The 19,604-nt window shown below is 48.9% G+C and overlaps 1 protein-coding gene across 4 annotated transcripts in view; it reads left to right on the top strand.

Moving 5' to 3' along the window:
- Window positions 1-19,604, top strand: part of Lgr6 (leucine rich repeat containing G protein-coupled receptor 6) — a 133,644-nt gene that overhangs the window by 42,210 nt on the left and 71,830 nt on the right. For 3 of the 4 annotated variants that reach the window (XM_017797450.2, XM_017797451.2, XM_008830317.3), the window contains exon 4: window positions 514-585. The exons of the other annotated variant lie outside the window; for it this stretch is intronic. In XM_017797450.2, coding sequence (XP_017652939.1) covers window positions 514-585 — 72 coding nt within the window. The remainder of the gene's footprint in view (window positions 1-513; window positions 586-19,604) is intronic. 4 annotated transcript variants of the gene reach the window in all.

The following is a 19,604-nucleotide window of genomic DNA, read 5'->3' on the forward strand; positions in this document are numbered from 1 at the left end:
CACCCACATTCTTCTCTTTCACAAAGAAACTCTCAGTATCTCCACTGAATGAATGGACAGGGAAACTGAGGCCTGGGAAGGAAAACTTAAACACTTCCTGGTTAGAATCTCATCTCTTTCTCTTGCTTTTTGAGATACTTTTGTACTGTAGCCCAGGTTGCCATGGAATTTACTATGTATCGCAAACTGGCCTTCAACTTCCTGCCTCTACCTCTCAAGTGCTGGATTAAAGGCCTGTCACCGCCACATTTTACTCTCCTTTCTCTTTGTCTTCCTCTTTCCTACTGCTGTGTTTTACAAGCCCTCTTAAAACACCTTCTCTCTTCCACATTGGGTTCCCTAGTCCTGTGTGTTCCTCAACAATGTTCCATTCCCCCACTAACAGGGCAGAAGGCTGCAAAGCATCCTTTGGGCTCTGATCCTGGAGGAGAGGGAGGGGTTCAAGGGAAGAGCTCCTACTCAGCCCCATCCCAGTGCCCAGTGGTCCTTACAGCCCTCTCTCTCCCCATTCAGGATGCTGCAGAACAACCAGCTCCAAGGGATCCCAGCAGAGGCGCTGTGGGAGCTGCCCAGCCTGCAGTCACTGTGAGTCACTGAGTGCCCACCTTCCTCAATCTGGAGCACAGCTCAAGCCCTGCTTTAGCTCCCCCTCTTCCTGTAGTCCATTCCACAATCCACACTGAGCTCTTGGTTTCCTCAGGATGCTTTGATGTCATCAGTGTGTGTCTATTGTATGTCTGTGAGACTGTGGGAATGGGACCTCCCTAGGTAAGGCCACCATGGCAGGAGTCCCGAGGCCACTGGCGTTCTGCCATGGGAGCTGGGGTGTAGGGCGGAGACTACTGTCCCAAAGAAGCACCAGGAAGGGGCTGTCTCCTCCCCTTATCTGGCTCTTGCCCTGGGGCTCAGTAGGAGGAGGGAAACCAGGTTCAGAAACCTACTTGGGTGGGTGGATTGGAGACTATGATCCTGGACTCTGGGCCACCCAGGTTAGAGCCCATCCTCCAAGGAGCCCTGCAGTTCCTCTCTTACCCAGCAGGAGTATCATGGCAGCAGGACTAAGCCTAAAGGTAGAAGTGGGAACAGATGCTGGGTTGACGGAAAGTAGCCTTGCTCAAGTATTGGGTTGTATGCACACTATGCCCAGTCTGGAAACATGTTGCATCACACCCAACTGAATTTTTGGATCCATCTACATCCATTCAATGGGTGAATATATATTTTGGGAAAATCAAAGTTGGAGGAGAGGACTCGAGGATGATGTTTATCCCAGGAGGAACTGAGGCATGTGCAGTGAGTACATAGGACAAGGCCTGTGGTATCCTTGGCTGTGAGCCCTGTTGTGTGGATATGGAAGTCAGACAGTCTAAACCTGTCTTGGTTATTCTTGACAGGATGACAGGAGAAGGAGGAGGGAGGTAGAGAAGGTAGCTTTTCTCCTTATTCTTCTTTTATGTAGAGGGATCATGGCCAGCTGGCCACAGCCACCGTAGTTAGGGGCTTCCTCCTAGCCAGCTGCTTGTGCATCTCTGTGCACCTCTAGTTGTCTGAATGGCCTTGGTGGAAGAACCTGCTCTTTCCCCTCCCCTGTTTTCTCTGCCCTCTATCCCAATGTGTCTAGGCCTTTGGCCCTAGCAGCCTCTTTCTCCTGGCAGACTCATGCTGGACAGGGTAGGCAGGCAGCATGCCCCAGGAGGCCCAGGTCAGGAGATGAAAGCCAGGAAAGCCTGTGTTTGCTGTCTTGAGGGCAGACTAAACATTTGCTTAGGGCACCAGTAAAGAATTGGGAGAGCCAAAAATAAGAGGTGGTAGATGGGAGGCAGGGGGTTGACATTTCAACCAAAGCATCAAAGAAGACTTCTTAGGAGAAATTTGGGCTTATTTTGAAGTTAAATCACTCATTTTTTAAAAGATTGTGAATCACACCATTTGCTGAAGGTTTCTGAAGATCTTGCTTTCAGGCCAGGACTGGTGCTTTTAGTTAGACAAGCAGTTACCCTCACATTTTCGGGGAAGTGGACTGTCTCCTGGGTCAGAGAACTAGAATGTGAGTATCTACCCCAGCCCCACTGCACCCCTCTACTTGTGTGGATGAAGTCAGCAACTGAGGCAGATGGGTGGGTCTTAACTCTTGAAATCCTGTGAAAACACTAACCTTCCAGACAAAGCCTCTAATCCCGACTATGTACCTCAGTTTCTTCAAGGTGGGGTTCATGATCTTTACTTCCTACCTCCCACTTCCCACTTGTCCTGAAGAGATCATGTGGAATCCACTTGAACGGGATAGACCAACAGCAGGCCCCATACAACAGTGATGTGTGGTGATGCTATTGAGATAGTGCTCATCTAATTGGTCATCAGTCCATTCATTTCACAAATATATTTTGTACCAAGGCAGCAAAATCTGTATTAGGTTTTGAAGGATTGGGAAATGTCAATCATGTGAAGAGGCAGAGACGGGCATGATAGGCAGAGGAACAGAGGATGCAGTAGTAGAGGTAAGAAGGGAAGAAATGGAGGGAGCACTAGGGAGTTTGACTAAACCTTGTGTGTGTGTGTGTGTGTGTGTGTGTGTGTGTGTGTGTGTGATGTGTTGGGGGGCTGGTAGGAAGGGCAGTGATGGAGAAAGACCTGGAATTAGCAAGTGATGATACTCAATAAATGGCAGCCACCTTGCTAAGGATTTGGACTCTATCATTTGGATTAGAAGGGAGCCATAGAAGGACTTTGATCAGAATGTCAGTGTGAGTTTGTGTTTTTGAAAACCCCTTTTTGGTAGTAGTGATGGGGACAGATGGGGAGCAAGAGCCAAGGAAGAGGCTGCTGAGCATTATGGTGGCCAGAGGGCAGGCAGGGACAGTGGTGAAGGGTGAAGTTGGTGGGCTCTGGAAACATCAGCGCTCTGCAGGCAACACCCTGAGCCATACCTCTGTTTGTCCACTTGCTGCCTCTCCCTCATTAGTACAGTAGAAACAGTGCTGGTGTTCATTCACCCCAATGCCGTGGTATGAGATAAGTTTAAGGTAGAGACTTGGGGCAGCACCTTTTGCTGTTGTTTCTGTAAGTTATCAGCAGCAGGTGAATGTGGGAGAAGTGGGAGAGAAGTCATATCATCACTGAGCTCTCTGGCTTTCACCTTGCAGTAGACGGAGAATCTAGTCTCTAAGAGCATGGCAAATGGTAGAGCTCATGCGGAACAATTTGGACAAATGCTAACACAAAGTGAGCCTTAGGACAATCAAGGTGACCAAGCATCCCAGACTAAGTGGTGCTTGTTCATTCTGCCTGCAGGGCATCCATGTACACCATGTACAGATGTGTATGTGCAAGTGTGTGTGTGTGTGTGTGTGTGTGTGTGTGTAGAGCAAGTACCTAACTTGAAGACTCTGAATGAGTCACACCTCTGTTTGTATTACATCTTGAACTTTTGGAAAGTGGAAGGATTCAAGAGAGATCACCTCAGGACTGGGGAGATGGTTCAGCCCTTAGGAGTACTGGCTGTTCTTGCAGAAGACCAGGGTTCGAATCCCAGCACCAATATGGCAGCTAACAACTGTCCATAACTCCAGTTCAGGAGATCCAATGCCCTCTTCTGTTCATCATGGGCATTGCATGACATAGGTGCAGCTACACACATGTAGGCATAACGCACATAAAATAAAAATGAATAAATAAATACAAATTAAAAAGGAAAGATCACCTCAGACATCAAAGGGAAGTGCTTCCCACAAAATTAAGTCCTCACCATGTTAGACAGCAACAGAAAAACCAGGTCGAAAGGACAAGAAGTAGAGACCAGTACTCATGAACCAGTACCAGCTCTGCACGTTACACCCACCATGTGGCTTCTTCCTCATTACCCTCATTAACAACTGCTTTCAGGGGGTTAAGAGCACTGACTGCTCTTGCAGAGGACCAGGATTTGTTTTCCAGCACTCACATGGCAGCTAACAACTGTCCATAAGTCCAGTTCCAGGGGATTTGATACCCTCTTCTGACCTCCATAGGCATTGCATGAATGCACTTACATACATGTAGGCTGAACACTCATACACATAAAATAAAACAAAACCCAAAACAACTGCTCTCAGCTATCAGATGAGGGGACCTGCAAATAACAGGGTCTATTCAGGGTCAGAGCTATTGAGGGGCAGGCAGGTCTACCCCAGCTGTTGGGCTCTGAAGGCTGCAAAGGAGTTCTTTGATGGCTGTCATTTGGAGGCCCTCCTGCTTCCTCAGGGCAGGAACAAATGAAAATATCTTGCTTCTTGTTAGAAGTCAGTGGATTAGGTGGCACACCTTGTCCATGCTCCCCCACAGCATGAGCTGTCTTCCCCAGAGCAGGCCAGGTACATGGAAGGGCTCCTGTCCCCCAATACCTCTAGACAAGAGCATCCTTGCACTTACTTCAAGCCCTGTGGCCTGTCTTACTTCTACTAGCTAGACACAGTGAACAGGAACTTGGTGTGGAGGAGCCCAGAGTGGGCTGGGGCAGGAAAGGGGGTAGCCAGCCTGCATTCCAGGGTCCAGGTACCAAGTCAGACATGGCTCACAAGCTGTTTGCTTTGGCACCTGGGTTGGCGGTGCCCTGCTCTGAGGCACCCCCTCCCTGTACACATTTACTTCCTCCCTGACCAATGTGGGAGGGGAGGGCAGCCACACCAGACATGTCACACCAGGCATGAAGCCAAGCCAAGAGAAACCACGAGAAGCCAGCAAAGCCCGGGGGAAAATAGAAACTGGGTGGGGGTGAGGCAGGGCCCTGGGGAGAGCCCATGGAAAAGCAGAACCAAGGCTCTCAAAGAGCTGGCACTGGACTGGGTTGGGCTAATCCGGTCAGCTCTGGCAGGAGTCAGAAAGCATAGTGGCAGGATAGAGGGAAAGAAAAACAGCTCTGTGCTGGACACCCTGGGGGAAAGCAAAATCACCAAGGACAGCCACTCGAAACTGGCTGGCACACTGCAGCAGGGGACGTGACTCAAGAGCAGCACCAGGCCCCAAAATGAAGCTCTAGGTAGAACCGCCCAGGGGTCCAGCCAGACATCTAAAGCACAGCAGCCACTTGCTGCTGAGTGGAAGGGGCAAGGAGCCCAGGAAGCAGGACTGTGTGCCTGAGGACGTGCTCCTGTGGGGATGGGAAGGCCAGTGGGCTCTGGGGGGAATGAGGGAGGGGTAGCTCACTTAGAATGGCCATTTTGATAATCTTGAAAGCCCCATCAGGTACTTCTATTATGACCATTTTGTAGATGAGGCAACCAAAGACCAGAGAAGTTAAGTAACTTGTTGAGGTCAAGCAGCTAAGATAGAATAGAGGTGGGATTTGGGGTTGGCTCTTCAGAACCATACTCAAAACCTGTCATTTAATATCTCTTCATTATTCTGATACCTTACAATCCAGAGATTTGGGTTCAAGTCCTAGGCTTTATCCCTAGCTGACAGGTGAGTCTTCTCTCTTCCCTGAGCCTAGTGTTCTCCATCTCTAATATGGGAAGGTCAAATGGAATAATTGACAGCCAGGCTTCCAAGAGATTACCCTGCTATACAGACACAAGAACTTCCTGATGGGGTTCCTGGTTCTGTTCTGGAATGGCTGATGACTACTGTGATTTGCTCACTTTGGGCCTCAGAGTCCTCTGTGCTATTACTGTGTGCCCCACTCCCACCCCCGTCTCCTTCCAGTCTCCAGGGAATGCAGTAGAGTTGGACAGGAAGAAAGAAGATCTTGAGTGTGATCAGGAGGACAAGAATGAGAGGGGGTCCCGGGAAAGGCAAAGCAGGTGCTCCTTTCTCCTTACTGTGACCCACCTCAAAAAGACAGATGCATCCCAGACTAATGCCCAGTGCCAAGCTAATAAGAGAATCATGCAGATGGCATTTGGTGTGTGGCAGTCAATTATACCTGTCATCTCAGTCTTCCCAACACTCTTTGGGACCAGTACTCATGGGGATCACCCCTCTCCCACTCTGTACAGGAACATCCTGAGGCATAGAGAGGTGATGTTATTGCAGCAGAGCCAGCCTTGGAACTCAGATTGGCGTGAAGACCACTCACCTGTGCCACCAAGCTGCCATGTGGACTAAGTCTGAGGGGCTGAGTGAGAAGATGGCAGCTCTGGGGACTGCCATTTAGGACTCTGGGGACTTGGGTATTTCTAGGGCACCTGCGCCCAGAGCTGTTGAATTCTGCCAAGGGTGCCTGAGGATCCTATATCAAATTGTTTCTGTTTCTAGCTGGGATTTCTAGAGTCAAGTTTAGATTGGGGAGGACAGGATGGTGCTGACTGGCTGAAGAGCTCGGAGCTGCCAAAACGATGGCATTAGTTTTGTTGCTGAGAACTTTCAGCCTTGGTGGGAACCCTAAAGGCTCAGTGAGAGAAAGCACTAGCCTGTTGCACCTAGCAATCTTGCTTTTAAAGTGCACACAGACACTCCAGGGGTCAATATGCAGTCAGCAGTGGCAGATGTAGTGGTAGCCACACTCATTGCCCAGCTCACAGACAGGCTGAGAACAAGGAACCAGTTAGGCCTGGGATGGGGCATTCCCTCCAGAGGGCACTCTCTGGTCTCCTGAGAGCTAAAGGAAGGATGAGGATACCACAGGGGGCCAAGGAAGGTATCTTTGGGGAAGAGACTAAGGGCGGAGAATGGGCAAATCTAATTATGGACAGAACTTACAGAGTAGTGGTTCTCCAGGAGTTGATCCAGAGCAACAGCATTGCATCACCTGGGAACCTGTTAGAGATATGCATTCTCAGCCCTGTGGAGCACACCTGTGATACCAGCATTCTGGGGGTGGAGGCAGGCGGGTCCCGGAGTCAGAGAACAGCCTAGGCTACATTACCTGTCTCAAAAAGAGGGGGGAGGAGAAGAGAAACGCACATTCCCAGGCCCCAGCTCAATTCCAGTGGATTAAGTTTGTGGGTGGTCCCCACTGTCTGTGCTTTATAGCAAGTCCCCCAGTGATTCTCACCCACTAAAGATGAAGGAGAGCTACAGGAGAAAGGGAAGTTTCCTTTCTTGGGCTGCCTTAATATATCACCGCAACACTGTAGCTTAAACAGACATCTACACAGCCACAGTCCTCCAGGCAAAAATTGAAGTCTAGGTATCAGCAAGCTGCAGGTCCCAGGAGATGCCCTCTCTGCCTCCTCCAGCTTCTGGCAGCTGCCGGCATCCCTTGTGGCTGCATCACTCCAATGTCTGCCTTCCATCTTCTCATGGCCTTTCCTCTACTTCTGTCTTTCTGTCGCCTCCCACAGAGATAATTGTCACTGGATTTGGGGCCCACTCAGATAACCTTAATGATCACATCTCAAGAGCCATCCTTTTACTACACCTGCAAAAACTATTTATTCCAAACAAGATCCCATTTACTGGTTCTGGGCATTAGGACATGAACATATCATTTGGGGTCACCTGCCTGAAAGGGAAGTTGTGAATGGAGAGGATGAATGGAGCCTGCCTAGGGTAAAGAGCTGAGGGTGAGGTGGAGTGGCACATTCTAGTGCTTTGAAAGTGGAGGCAGGAGGATCAGGAGTTCAGAAGTAGCCTTGGCTACATAGTGAATTCCAGGCTGGTCTGAACTACATGAGAGAAAAAAAACAAAACAATAATAACAAAATCTCAGAAACAACAGCACAATAGCTAGAGTTGAGTCAAAAGGAAGTAAACAAAGAGGGGAGGGGGCTCAGGAGCTCTTGAGCCACCTGTGCCTGCAGGAATGTGGCAGAGGGGGACCCAGAGCTTGCCAGAGAAGGGACAAGGCCCTGAGGTCTAGGTACTGTGGTCCATGATCCTATCCTGAAGCTGCTCAGTCTGCCATCGAGAAGAGAAGTCCCCAGACCCAAAGCTGGCCCTAAAGCCTGCTGGCGATCTGGTGAGTTCTGTCAGCACCTCCAACTTGCCTGCCAGCTAGGGAGAGCCCTGGGACCCAGCTGTGCCAGGGGGCCCAGCAAGGGGTCCTCAGGGACATGCAGGGCGGCAATAGCCTCCCTTTTGAGCCTATTTTGGGCAGCATGATTATATGCTACCTTGTTTGGATCTTCCTGAGGTTCCAGGAGTTGATTATTACATGTGTCTGGGCAGAGGCTGCTCTGAGGTAGGCAGGCTAGCAGCCCCTGCAGCCCAGAAGCCCCTGCAGCCCAGGGGGTGGTCCCAACATGGGTCATTTGGCTTCTGAGAGACACTAAGATAGTGTCTGTGGTGGGCTTGACTTTGGGACCTGCTGGTGATTCTTTCAGCTGTAAATGCTAATCTGGAACAGATTTGGCCCCAACTAGGCCACCCAGGAGCAGCATGAGGTGCCTGTTCAATGAGAAACACTGCAACACAGACTCAGGGTCTCCTCAGCTCTCTAGCAGGACTTTCTTGGCCATGTATGGTGCTAGGGACTTCTTGGACCAGACATTCTTTCACTGAGCTGAGGCCCGAAGGAGCCAAGAGGCCAGAGTACCCAGGGTATGAGTCTGGAAGTTCAAATTGGTTTAGACGCAAGTGTACTTCCAAGCAAACCCTAAAAGTCGGACAGCCCTTCCCCTACAGATTTCTCCTCTGCTCTGGGCTCATGGCCTTTCCTAAGCAGCCATGGCCATGGTAGAGCCTTAGCTTGGGTTCTGGGAATGTCTGGGGAAAAGACAATGCTCCACGGTAGTGGATGTTCCTTCTTCCTCCCCTTCTTTCTCCCTCCCTGCCTGTCTCTCACTTCCCTCCTCCTTTCCCTTCATGTCTCCCTCCCCTTATCCATTCTTCCCAGCTTTACAGAGTGCGTGTAATGCCTGGTGCAGAGGACACTGAAATAATCAACAAGGGCTCTGCCTCTTAGCAGCTCATGACTTGCTGTGGAAATGTTAGATATACCCAGATCACTACCTTCCTTTCAACCACACATATTGTTGGGGCTAAGCTCCTGAGATAGAGCAGTCACTACAAGAGAACAGAGTACAAAGCTGGTATATAGAAGGGAGCTGACCAAAAGGCTGACACCCAGGTGAAACTGTGTGATGATTCTCCCTGAGAGCTCATGTTTGCTGGGTGCTTACTGTGTGGCAGGGCTTTATGTGCAGCAGACACAGGCTCATTTATTCTTTGCAATACATCCCAAGGAGGGTGCTATGGTTCCCATTTTATAGATGAGCAAATGGAGACTTAGGGAGCTGGTCACAGGTGGTTCATCTGAATTCTGAACCCAATGTACATTTTTTTTTTTTTTGAGACAGGATCTCACTCTATAGCCAGGCTGATCTCAAATTCGTGATTCTCTTGCCTCTGCCTACTAAGTGCTGGAATTATAGGCCTGCACCACCATACTTGACCCATGCACACTCTAGACTCACAGGATGGCAGCTGTGAGGGGCCTTAAGACTCTCTGCCTCCAAACACCAGAGAAGCTTTCAAAGTGTAGATCCCCAGGTGCCTTCTCAGATCTCCTGAACAGGAATCCTGAAAGTTGGGGCCCAAGAATTTGACTTTTAGAAGACTCCGTCTTGGTGATGGATACAGAGCCTATTTTGGGGACATTGTGCACAGCCTTGCTGCTCTGTGTGCCTCATGAACCTGCTGCATGAGCAGCCCCCTAGAGTGTGTTAGATGCACGGAACCTCAAGCTCCACCCAGAACTCCTGATTCAGAATCTGTGTTTTAACAAGATCTACACCCCTGCCCTTCAGGTGATCAGTACTCAGATTTCAGAATCACTCTTTTGTTCAGGAGCTTGGGGGGTACCCTGACCTTGAGGGTAGCACCCTGCCTTCCCTCCCAATCTCAGTTAAGACGGACAGCAGTTATTTACCAGCTATGTATTCCCCATTGTTCTTAGATCCAAAGGACTTTCTACACAAAGTCCCTGCCCTTAGAAACCCCCATTCATTCCCCGGAAGCCACCTATACACATGTGAGCTGGACATACAAGGCTTCAACTGGCTTGTTTGTAGAACTTCCTAGAGACAGTGAGGGGTACTAGGGAACCTCTTGGGGGAGGATGCAGTTGGAGAGAAAAGGTTAGATTTTGTGAAGAACTCTCAAAAACTACTCTTCCCCCAGTAGAGGTTGGGGGAAGCTAACTTCTTTGTGAAGGCACTTCAGGGTCACAATCTCCTCACCTGTCCTAGGAGGCAGCAGGAGGAAGTATATCACCATCTCTCAGTGTCTTCTGGGAGCTCACATTTTTCCAGGATCCTTTCCCTACTGAGTAGTCCAAAGTGGTGAGAGAAGTCTCAGGAGGCACTAGGAGGGGTAGAAGTAGCACCCTGTAGCCAGGAGCCAGCTGTCTGCCCTTAGCTCCCACCCCTCAGGCACCCTGGTGAGAAAAGATGGCTCAGGAACCAGGGAAGGGGCAGGCTTTATAGAGTCTATGAATAATTTCCCATACATTTAGGAGCCTTAGATGCTCAGGTAGTTGCTGACCACTTGCTGAAGTATGGAAATTTACACACCAAACAAAGAAGGCAGAGAATGGCCTGGGTTCTTGCCCTGACCCAAGTAGAGGTGTGTGGATGGAGGTTGCACATTGAGACCACAGGGCCTTAGAACCCCAGAGCAGGAAGCGTTCTGTGGCTCTTTTTCAGGTGGGAAAATCAAGCCACAAAGATGGCAGAGTATTTCAAGTGTCACTCAGGAATCAGTGGAGGAGCCCAGGCCAGACTTGCTTTTTCCCTCAGAAAGGGGATGAGCTATTTATGAACCTGTGTGACTGACCATCTGGACTGTAAGATCGGCTGCTCTGGAACGTGGCCCCATCCGGGGGACTCTGTCCAAGATGGCTTCTGTATTAGTCTCTTTTCTGTTGCTCTGACAGGAACACTAACCAAAACAACTTATAAAAGGAAGAGTTTATTTGAGCTTACTGTTCCAGGGATATTGCAGTCTGTCTTGGCAAGGAGGCATGGCAGAAGAGGTAGCTGGAGGAGAAGCAGTAGAAGCAAAGCTCTACATCTTCCAGCAAGCACAGGAAACGAGAACAACTGCGAGATCTGGCAAGGCTTAAGAACTCTCTAAGCCCACCCCCTAGTGACATGCTTCCTCCAAGATAGCCACACCTTTTAAGACCTCCCAAAACAGTGCCATCATCTGGGGAGAAAATGTCCAAATACTTGGAGCCTATGGGGGTCATTTTCGTTCAAACCACCACATTCCACCCCCTGGCCCCCATAGGCTCATGACCATATAAAATGCAAAATACATTTAGCCCAATTTTAAAAGTCCTCATAGTCATTATCCATCTCAATACTAGTCAAAAGTCAACAGTCCAAAGTCTCTTCTGAGACTCAGGTAAATATCTTAACTGTAAGCCTCTATAAAATCAAAAGACAAATTACATACTCCCAACATACAGTGGAACCGAATACACATTACCATTCCAAAAGGGAGGAATGTAAGCATACCAGACCAAAACAAGACTGAAAATCAGCAGGGCAAACACCAAATCCAGTAGCTCCACATCCAACTTCTGGGACTTTACTTCCAAAGGGCTTAGATGGCTCAGCCTCTCTAGCTTTGCTGCATGCAGTGCACATCTCTCTCTTGTGCTGGTGACACTCCCTGGATGCAGGTCTTCTTGGCAGATGCCTCACAGCTCTGGCATCACAGACATCTTCTTAGGGTCTCCAGTGCCAACCAGGCTTCACCTTCACAGCTTCACGCAATAGCCTATCAGGACCTTCTCTATACAGGGGAACCCCTGCTGCACACTGCCTGGCTTCTGAGGCTCTCTGAAACTGAGGAAGAACTGATGACCCCTTCACTCTTGCGTCTTTTATGCCTCTAAAGCCAACACCAGGTGAAAGACACTGCCAAGTTTGACTGCAAGTTTGGGATGGACTCCAGCCTGCTTTATCCATTTTAGAACCTTTTCTCTTCAGTGGTCCCTGCAGCATTTGGTTCTTCACAGCATTTCACAAGTTGGAGGCTTAACTGGGTGTGGTCTTGCCCTGGAAGCACTCTCTCTATTGTTTGAGTTTGAATCTCTAGGCCCCTCCTTAATCACTTTTAATCTCCTTATCAAAGGGATCCTCTCCAGCACAGGCAAAGGCTCCAATATTAATCTTCCTAGTGCTCTTTTTCAATCCATCCTGTACCTTCTGTATTTCTTTCTGCCCCATTTTCTCTCTTTCACTGTAGATCCGCATCATATCCACCATTAATAGACACGCCACCATTTCTACATTAGGCTGTCTTGAAATTTCTTCCACCAGAAAAATTAGTCCATTGCTTTTCAACTTAGCCTCAGGCAAGCTTTTTGGTTAAGGGCAGACTCCAGCCAGACACTGCCAAAATATCCCAAGTGCTGCTTAAGTCCTTATTTCCTTCTGAAACTACATTGTTCTCAGCACTACTGTCTTCCAGGAGTTGACTAGAATGGTCTGTTAAGCTCCACTTACAGCAGTCAACCACTTTTTTAGCCCAACCTTCTAAAGTCTTGCACATTTCTTCAAAACCCCACATGGTCAGGTTCTTCACAGCCAACAGCCTACTCTGTGGTACCAATTACTGTATTAGCCACTTTTCTGTTGCTGTGATAGAAACATGACCAAAGCAATTTACAGAAGGAAGAGTTTTTTTGAGCTTATGGTTCCAGGGGAATTACAGTCCAACACAGCAGGGAGGCATAGCCACAGAGGTGGCTGGAGGAGGAGCAGCAGAAGCTAAGCTCTACATCTTCCAGCAGGCACAGGAAACAAAGCAACTGGAGATCAGGCAAGGCTTAAGAACTCTCTAAGCCCACCCCCAGTGACGTGCTTCCTCCAGGATAGCCACACCTTCTAAGACCTCCCAAAACAGCGCCATCATCTAGGGAGAAAATGTCCAAATACTTGAAGCCTATGGGGGACATTTTCCTCCAAACCACCATAGCTTCCTTCCCCTCACCAGTCCTAGCACCAGTTTTAGAGCCAGTTCCTTTCTGTACCCTCCTTTAAACAGCTCCAAGGAGACTGTATCAAAGAACTCTGGACCTTTGGACAGGGTCTGGGCTGGGGAAGATGAGGCAGGAGAGCCAATGGTGTTTGTGAGGTGAACTGCTGTGGGTTGCTGCATCAAAAGGATGCAGCACAGGGATGAACCCTGGCAGCCCATGACAGGAAGTCTCTGCTGTCCCCTGGCTCAGCAGTGTCTTCCTTGGGGGGATGGGCACTGTGGTCTGAAGCTCTCTTCACCCTCCCCATTCTTCTCCTAGAAGAAATGAGTTATTTATCCAGAGTTTTCAGGGTGGTCTACCTTTTTGTTGCCTTCTGAATGGGGAGCATGGCACCTTTCTGGGGCTGGAGGCCATGGGTACCTTCAGCATTGGTGATCTCAGCTCCATCCTTATCAGAGCCAAGTCACTGCCGTTGGGGCAAGACTGGTGGAGGAGGAGATAGGGAGGAGAGTGGGAGGGACTCTCTTTGAGCATCTTCCGTGTGGCATGTTCCTTATGAGGCCCTCATTCAGCAGCAAGTCTACCTCTCCACCCTCCAAGGCCTCGCTGCACGGTCCTCCAGCTGCACAAGCTCTTCACAGTCTCCTGGGGCTGCCTATGTGACTTTGTTCCCATGTGGCCTTTGTGGCCCTGCTGGTCCATCAGCTCACACTGTCCACCCCTGGCTCTCTAGCTCTGGCCTGCTAGCACTGAGTCTTTCCCCTTCTCTCTCCCTTTGACTGCTACAAACACTCACTTTCCCATTCTCTCTGTCCCTGGCCACCATCTTCTCTGCAGATCCCTCTTCCCCGGCCTATCTTCAAAGAGGCACATTCTTTGGAGTCTCAGAGTCTCCCTGGCAGTCTCCTGTCTGCCCCTGGGCTCTGATGACCATCTGGATGCCAATGGTTCCCAGACCTACTTTCTCAAGTCTAGGCTGATCCTCTGAACTTTCCAGTTGAGTTTCTACTTGGTGAAACTCAACAGTGCCTCACACTGAACAGCTCCTGAAGTAAGCACACCATCTCCCCTACCTCACACTACCTTTCTATATTCTCTGTCCCAGGGAAGCACACTTTTACTTCCCTAATTCAAAAATCTGGTGTCATCTTTGACTCTAACATCACTTCTGCAGCCAATGTATTGGGTTCCAGTGAACTGTCCATCCCAGTTGCTCTGGAACAAGCCCTCTTCTTTTCACTTTCTTTGCTGCCAACAGCCTCCTAACCGGCCCCTTGTTTCTATTCTGAACTTGCTCCCCAGCCTCAGCCAGATACAAATCTGACTGTCACCCCTGCTTAAAACTTCATGGTGGCACATACCTTTAGTCCCAGCACTTGGGAGGCAGAGACAGGTGGATCTCTGTGAGATCAAGGCCAATCTGGTCTACATAGTGAATGCCAGGTTAGCTGGGGCTATAGGGAGATCCTATTTCAAAATGACCAAAAAACCAAAATTCTTCAGTGTCATCCTGAAGACAAAGCCCACGCTTCTGTGACCTGCCCCATTACCCCACACAAGACTCAGACTTCCTACAGCGCTGTCTTGGACTCGCTCCTGCCCCTCCTCTTTATTGCAGCTCTCCTTGGACACTGGCCCCCTGTTTCTCCTTTTTATTCCTCTCACCTGCTCATCCTTTAGGTCAGCTTAGATGTCCCATCTTGAGGGAGGCCTTTGCTGGTCCCCAGGTTCATCGCAGTGTCCTGAGATACACACAGCCACCTGGGACTCACCACTGCTCAGTCATCTCAGTGTGTTACCTTCTGTCCAGTCCTCTGAGTTCCATTCAGATGGAGACTGTGTGCTTTCCATTATTATTATTATTATTATTATTATTATTATTATTACTATTATTATTACTAAATTTTTGAGGCAGAGTCTCACTATGTAACCCAGGCTGGCCTCAAATTCATGATTCTCCTGCCTCCATCTCCTGAGTACAAGGATTGTAGTGTACCACCATGCCTGACGTTTTTCTTTTTTTCTTTTAATTTATATTCCCAACACCAGAAGCTGTACGTGGCACATGGCAGGTACTAAGTGATCTTCCAGAGATACTGTGTTCCCCATTCACCAGGCAACAAAAGCAGAACACCCCAAAAATGCCTCTGATGAAAGAATTCATTTATTTGGGGACCTGAGGTCAGGAGGAGAGAGCTTAAGGGGCTGAGCTGCCCTTTCCTTGGGGAGGAGACAGTATAAATGTCAGGTTAGTCACTAGCCCAGTGGCAGCAACTTGGAAGACCCAGGGCTTAAATTCCAACTTAGGTGTGCCTGGCTCCTGAAGCCCTTTCTACCACAACTTACTTGTTTACCCTTCCTACACTCCACTTTTTGAGATTTTTCCTTAGACCTCGGGTAGGTGGGTGGTTCTGAGGAAGTACAGGGGAGCCAGGGTACATAACCCTTCCTTCACTTTCTGGGGAGGTGGGATAGCAGACAGAGCTGAGACAGGAGTAAGCAGGAAAGCACCAGTTTAGTTGAGCAGTATGCAGATCACAATGCAGGCAGAGCATTGGGCCCTGTTCTGTGCCACAGAGGGAGGTGGGCCACCACCATCTGGCAGTGTGCTATGAGGGATGCATGTTAAAACATGTTTCACCCTAAATAAAACAATAAACTTGCTATTTTTGAAAGATCCGTGCCATGTCCCTTAAAGCCAAGAATATGGTTATTTAGAGTTACCTGCTACTTGAGGATAATCTATGTTCCTGCAGACCCTCAGCTTTCATGGGGAACAGACAGACATCTTCCTACAATAAAGAGGCAGGGGCTGGTGGAGCACTGGTGAAGGCTGACTACTTTGGGATGTTGGTAATTTCCGGAGTTCTGGTTTGGAGTGGGGGTGGGGAGGGAGGAAGAGGAAACCTCTGGATCCATGAGGCCAGGGAGCCAGGAGGCACTATTCCCCAGGCAGAATGCTACCCCCACCCCAGTCCCCTTTCCTTCCTGTTCTGTCAGCTGCAGTTGACAGGAATGAAGCTGTTTAGCCTCCTCAGGGAGCCACCAGGCCTTCTGGGCCAAGACAGCTGTCTGGGCCCCCAGCCCCAGCTCCAGCCTGCTCCCCTGGCCCCCATTAACCTGCCTCTCAGTTGCACATCTGCTAACCTGGGGGCCTGAAGGGCCTTAGAGTAAAACTCCTTCAGAACATCTGGAGTGTGGGGGTATGGGGGATCCCACCTGGAAAGGAGAGGAGGTGGGAAGAAGGAGAAGGAAAGAAAAACAGAACAGGAGAGAAAGAGAGCTGAAGAGGAGGCTGCTTGGTGTGTGGACCCAGACCTGACAGGGAGACTGGAAGCTCTAGTACCCAGGGTTCTTGCTTCTGTCCTTTGTCAGGTGGCAAGGAACCGGAAGGAGCATGATGAAAGATGCACCCAAGACTCCCATCTGCCATTTAGATGATTTGGGCCCTCTGGAAACTACCTGAAGAGCCTTTGACTACTTGGGGGCAAGCCTTCCTTTGAGTTCCTTCTATTTCACCTTGGTGGCTTCTTCTCTGTTCTCCACTCCAGCAAAGCCACCTGCTCCCTCCTCCTCCAGCTCCTTAAACCCATCCTCCTCTACCTCCAAGCCTTGGCCTGAATTTTTTCCCAGGCTAAGATGCTTTCCACACCACCAAGCTTTGCCTCTCTCCTTCCTGTCATGGCAGTACTTACCTCCTCCAGGAAGTCCCCCAGGATGACTCCATCTGACTCTGAGTCTGCTGGACACATAGAGAACACTAAGTTCAGGGCCAGGGAACCTGTCTTCATAACTTTTTCTCTATCCTTAGTCTTGACTTTTGCATTCATAAGGTGGGTAGTGGCTCTGGGCTTTGTGAGACGAAGCCAAGCACTCCTAGTGATGAAAGGGTGCTGAGCACAAGATTGCTCTCAGTTCCCACCAGCAGTAGCTGAGCCAAATGTCCTGCTGGACCTGGGGCTTGCCACAGCTGCCTGCTGCCAGAGGGTGGAAAAGAACCTCATCTGAGTTCAGATTCAGGGGAGAGATGGCTGCATGGGCACAGACAGTTATACCCTTTAGGGATTAGCTAGAGATCTGAGTGCAGTCTTGGGGACTTGAGACACAAAATGGCAACATTTTAAGCAAGTCAGGAAAGTTTTGAGAAAGGGCTTCATGCCCAGCCCAGGGGAGATGGCATCCATCCTGGCCCATCCCTCTCCCTACTAAAACTTGATGAGTATTTTGACTCTGTACTCAGGCTGCTCTGTCTTGGAAAAAAGAGAGAGGAAGGACAGGTAGCCTTTGGAGTGTTAGCCAAGTATGAGTGTTGTGCCAGTCTGATATCCAGGTTTCTCCCTCGTCCTTTTGTTCAGGTCTTCACCATCCAGAAGATCCTATCCAGCCAGACTTGAGTGTTGGAGCCCAGGCAAACTGTCTCCTTTCGGTGGAAAGAATGCTGTGGGATTTTATAGGGCTTTTCTCTGAAAACAGGTTTTCTTTGGAAGCTAGTTCTGCCATTTTCTAGAAAAGAATCACAAATTGACTCAACATTCTGAACCTCAGCTTTGTAATCTGTGACCTGTGAGTAATGAAGAAGTTTGTTTGTTTAGTCTCCCTGTCACCCCAACTGGCCTGGAGCTTTCTATGTAGACCAGGCTGGCTTCAATCTCACAGAGACCCACCTGCCTCTGCCTCCTGAGTGCTAGGACTAAAGGTGTGCATCACCATGTCCAGCAATAAAAAGGTCATTTTGAAGGTTCTTGAGATGATGTTTATAGAGACTGAGTACCATACCAGGCATGTCTTAAGTGCACAGTAAGGAGTGATCCTGTATTAGAATTATTGCTACTTCATCCCCAGTACTCTCACACAGTGCCATCATTTCTCACTGGTGATGGGGCCTACGCCAGGATGGTTTGGCCAGGTCGAGCCTCTGGTTGTAGGGAGCTAGAGTCAGATAGATTGTGATCCTTCAAGCCAGACTTGACTGTAAAACTAGATTACTCAGAGAGGATTAAGTCCTTTCCTAAGCCCTGAGTTCACAGCTGGTCCTTCTGGGGCCAGTCACCCCTGTGGTGAATGTATTTCTATTATATCTTCTATTTTTCACTGGGCACATTCTCCGCACACCTGACAACTAATCTTCCTGGCTCTATTGCCCTGTTCGTGATGTTTCATACAAATGGATTATGCAGTATGTAGCTTGTCCTTCTTTGGCCTAGAATGTTTTCAAGGCTCATGCTTTTGTGTTTTTTTGTTTTTTTTTTTTTTTTTTTTTTTTTTTTTTTTTTTTCTGCCCAATACCAACTTATCCTAGAACTCACTATGTAGACCAGGCTGGCCTTGAACTCACAGAGATCCACCTGCCTCTGCCTCCCGAGTGCTGGGATTAAAGGTGTATGCCACCACGCCTGGCAGGCTCATGTTGAACGCCTTCACTGCTATGTACCTGCTTCTGGTGAGTTTGTCGTTAAATAAGACAAGTTCACAGACAGCCTGTGCTAGGAGAGAGTGGTACATGAGAAGGATCTGGCGTGAGCGGGCTAGGGAGGTACTAGCATTTATTGGCCACCAGCTTTGTGGCAGGTGCTATGCTGGCTTTTGAAGGGAAGCAAGAGTTGAAGTAGTGGAAGGATGGTTTTTGTTAGGAAAGAAAAAAAAGCTTAGGCTAAGAGGGAAAACAGAAAATTGGGGGCATGGCAGAGCAGCATCCAGAGAATGGCAGCCTGGTTTAAAGCAGGCCCAGCTGGCCTCCTGTACTTACAGCTCTTGCTGCAGAAAGACTGTATAGAGGAGCTTTGTCTGCACAGAGATAATCTCAATGACCAGCCAAGGACCATGAGGCAGTAGAAGCTACTGCAGTTCTCAACAGAAACAGATGGACCTGAGAGAGTACACTGGACTAGCTGTCCACAGCATACCTTCTTGTCCACAAGAGGCTCTGCTGGGGGTCATGAGTGAGTTTACTTCAGAGGCCACTGTGGGATAGGGCTTAGACCACAGCAGTGCTCATGTGGTCAGGTCGAAGGGACATGGCCTTGAGATTCTAGTGCCAGGACCAGAGACGAGATGGGTAGGAGATGCAGGGAGAGGTATGGTACAGAGAAGGCGATGTGAGGTAGGCAAGGTGAAGCAGGCCAGTCTGTCTCCACTGCACACCCCCAGGCCTGCTTCCTGAGTCCTCTGCTGTAGCCTGCAGGCTCCGTGGAGCACTCCCTTGCTGGCCCCCTCGCCTCAACACTCCAACAGTCTGGGACTTAATTATACACTGACGCACTTTGTTTTTAAAAAACATGTTTATTTTTGTTCTGACTCATTGTAGAAAATTTAGAAAATACAAAAAATAAGAAGAAAATAAAAATCACCCACAATTCTACCACCCAGACACAAACACAGATGCTCACTGTGTATTCTAATGCCTTACATTGGGTCTGGTTTACTGTCTCTTTAGAATTACAGTAATATACCATTAGCTTGAGAATTTTACTTCAAGTGTTTAAAAATATTGTGATGGGATTCACATAGCATAAAATTCATACCTATCTGATCCCCAAGCATTTTTTCACTCCTCAAAGAAAACATATTCCTTGGCAGTCATTTCTCCGCACACCTGACAACTAATCTTCCTGGCTCTATTGTCCTGTTCGTGATGTTTCATACAAATGGATTATGCAGTATGTAGCTTGTCCTTCTTTGGCCTAGAATGTTTTCAAGGCTCATGCTTTTTTTTTTTTTTTTTTTTTTTTTTTTTTTTTTTGACGGGGTCCCCCTT

Source organism: Nannospalax galili, unplaced genomic scaffold (genome assembly GCF_000622305.1).
Source record: "Nannospalax galili isolate Female #2095 unplaced genomic scaffold, S.galili_v1.0 scaffold113, whole genome shotgun sequence".
Taxonomy (NCBI): domain Eukaryota; kingdom Metazoa; phylum Chordata; class Mammalia; order Rodentia; family Spalacidae; genus Nannospalax; species Nannospalax galili.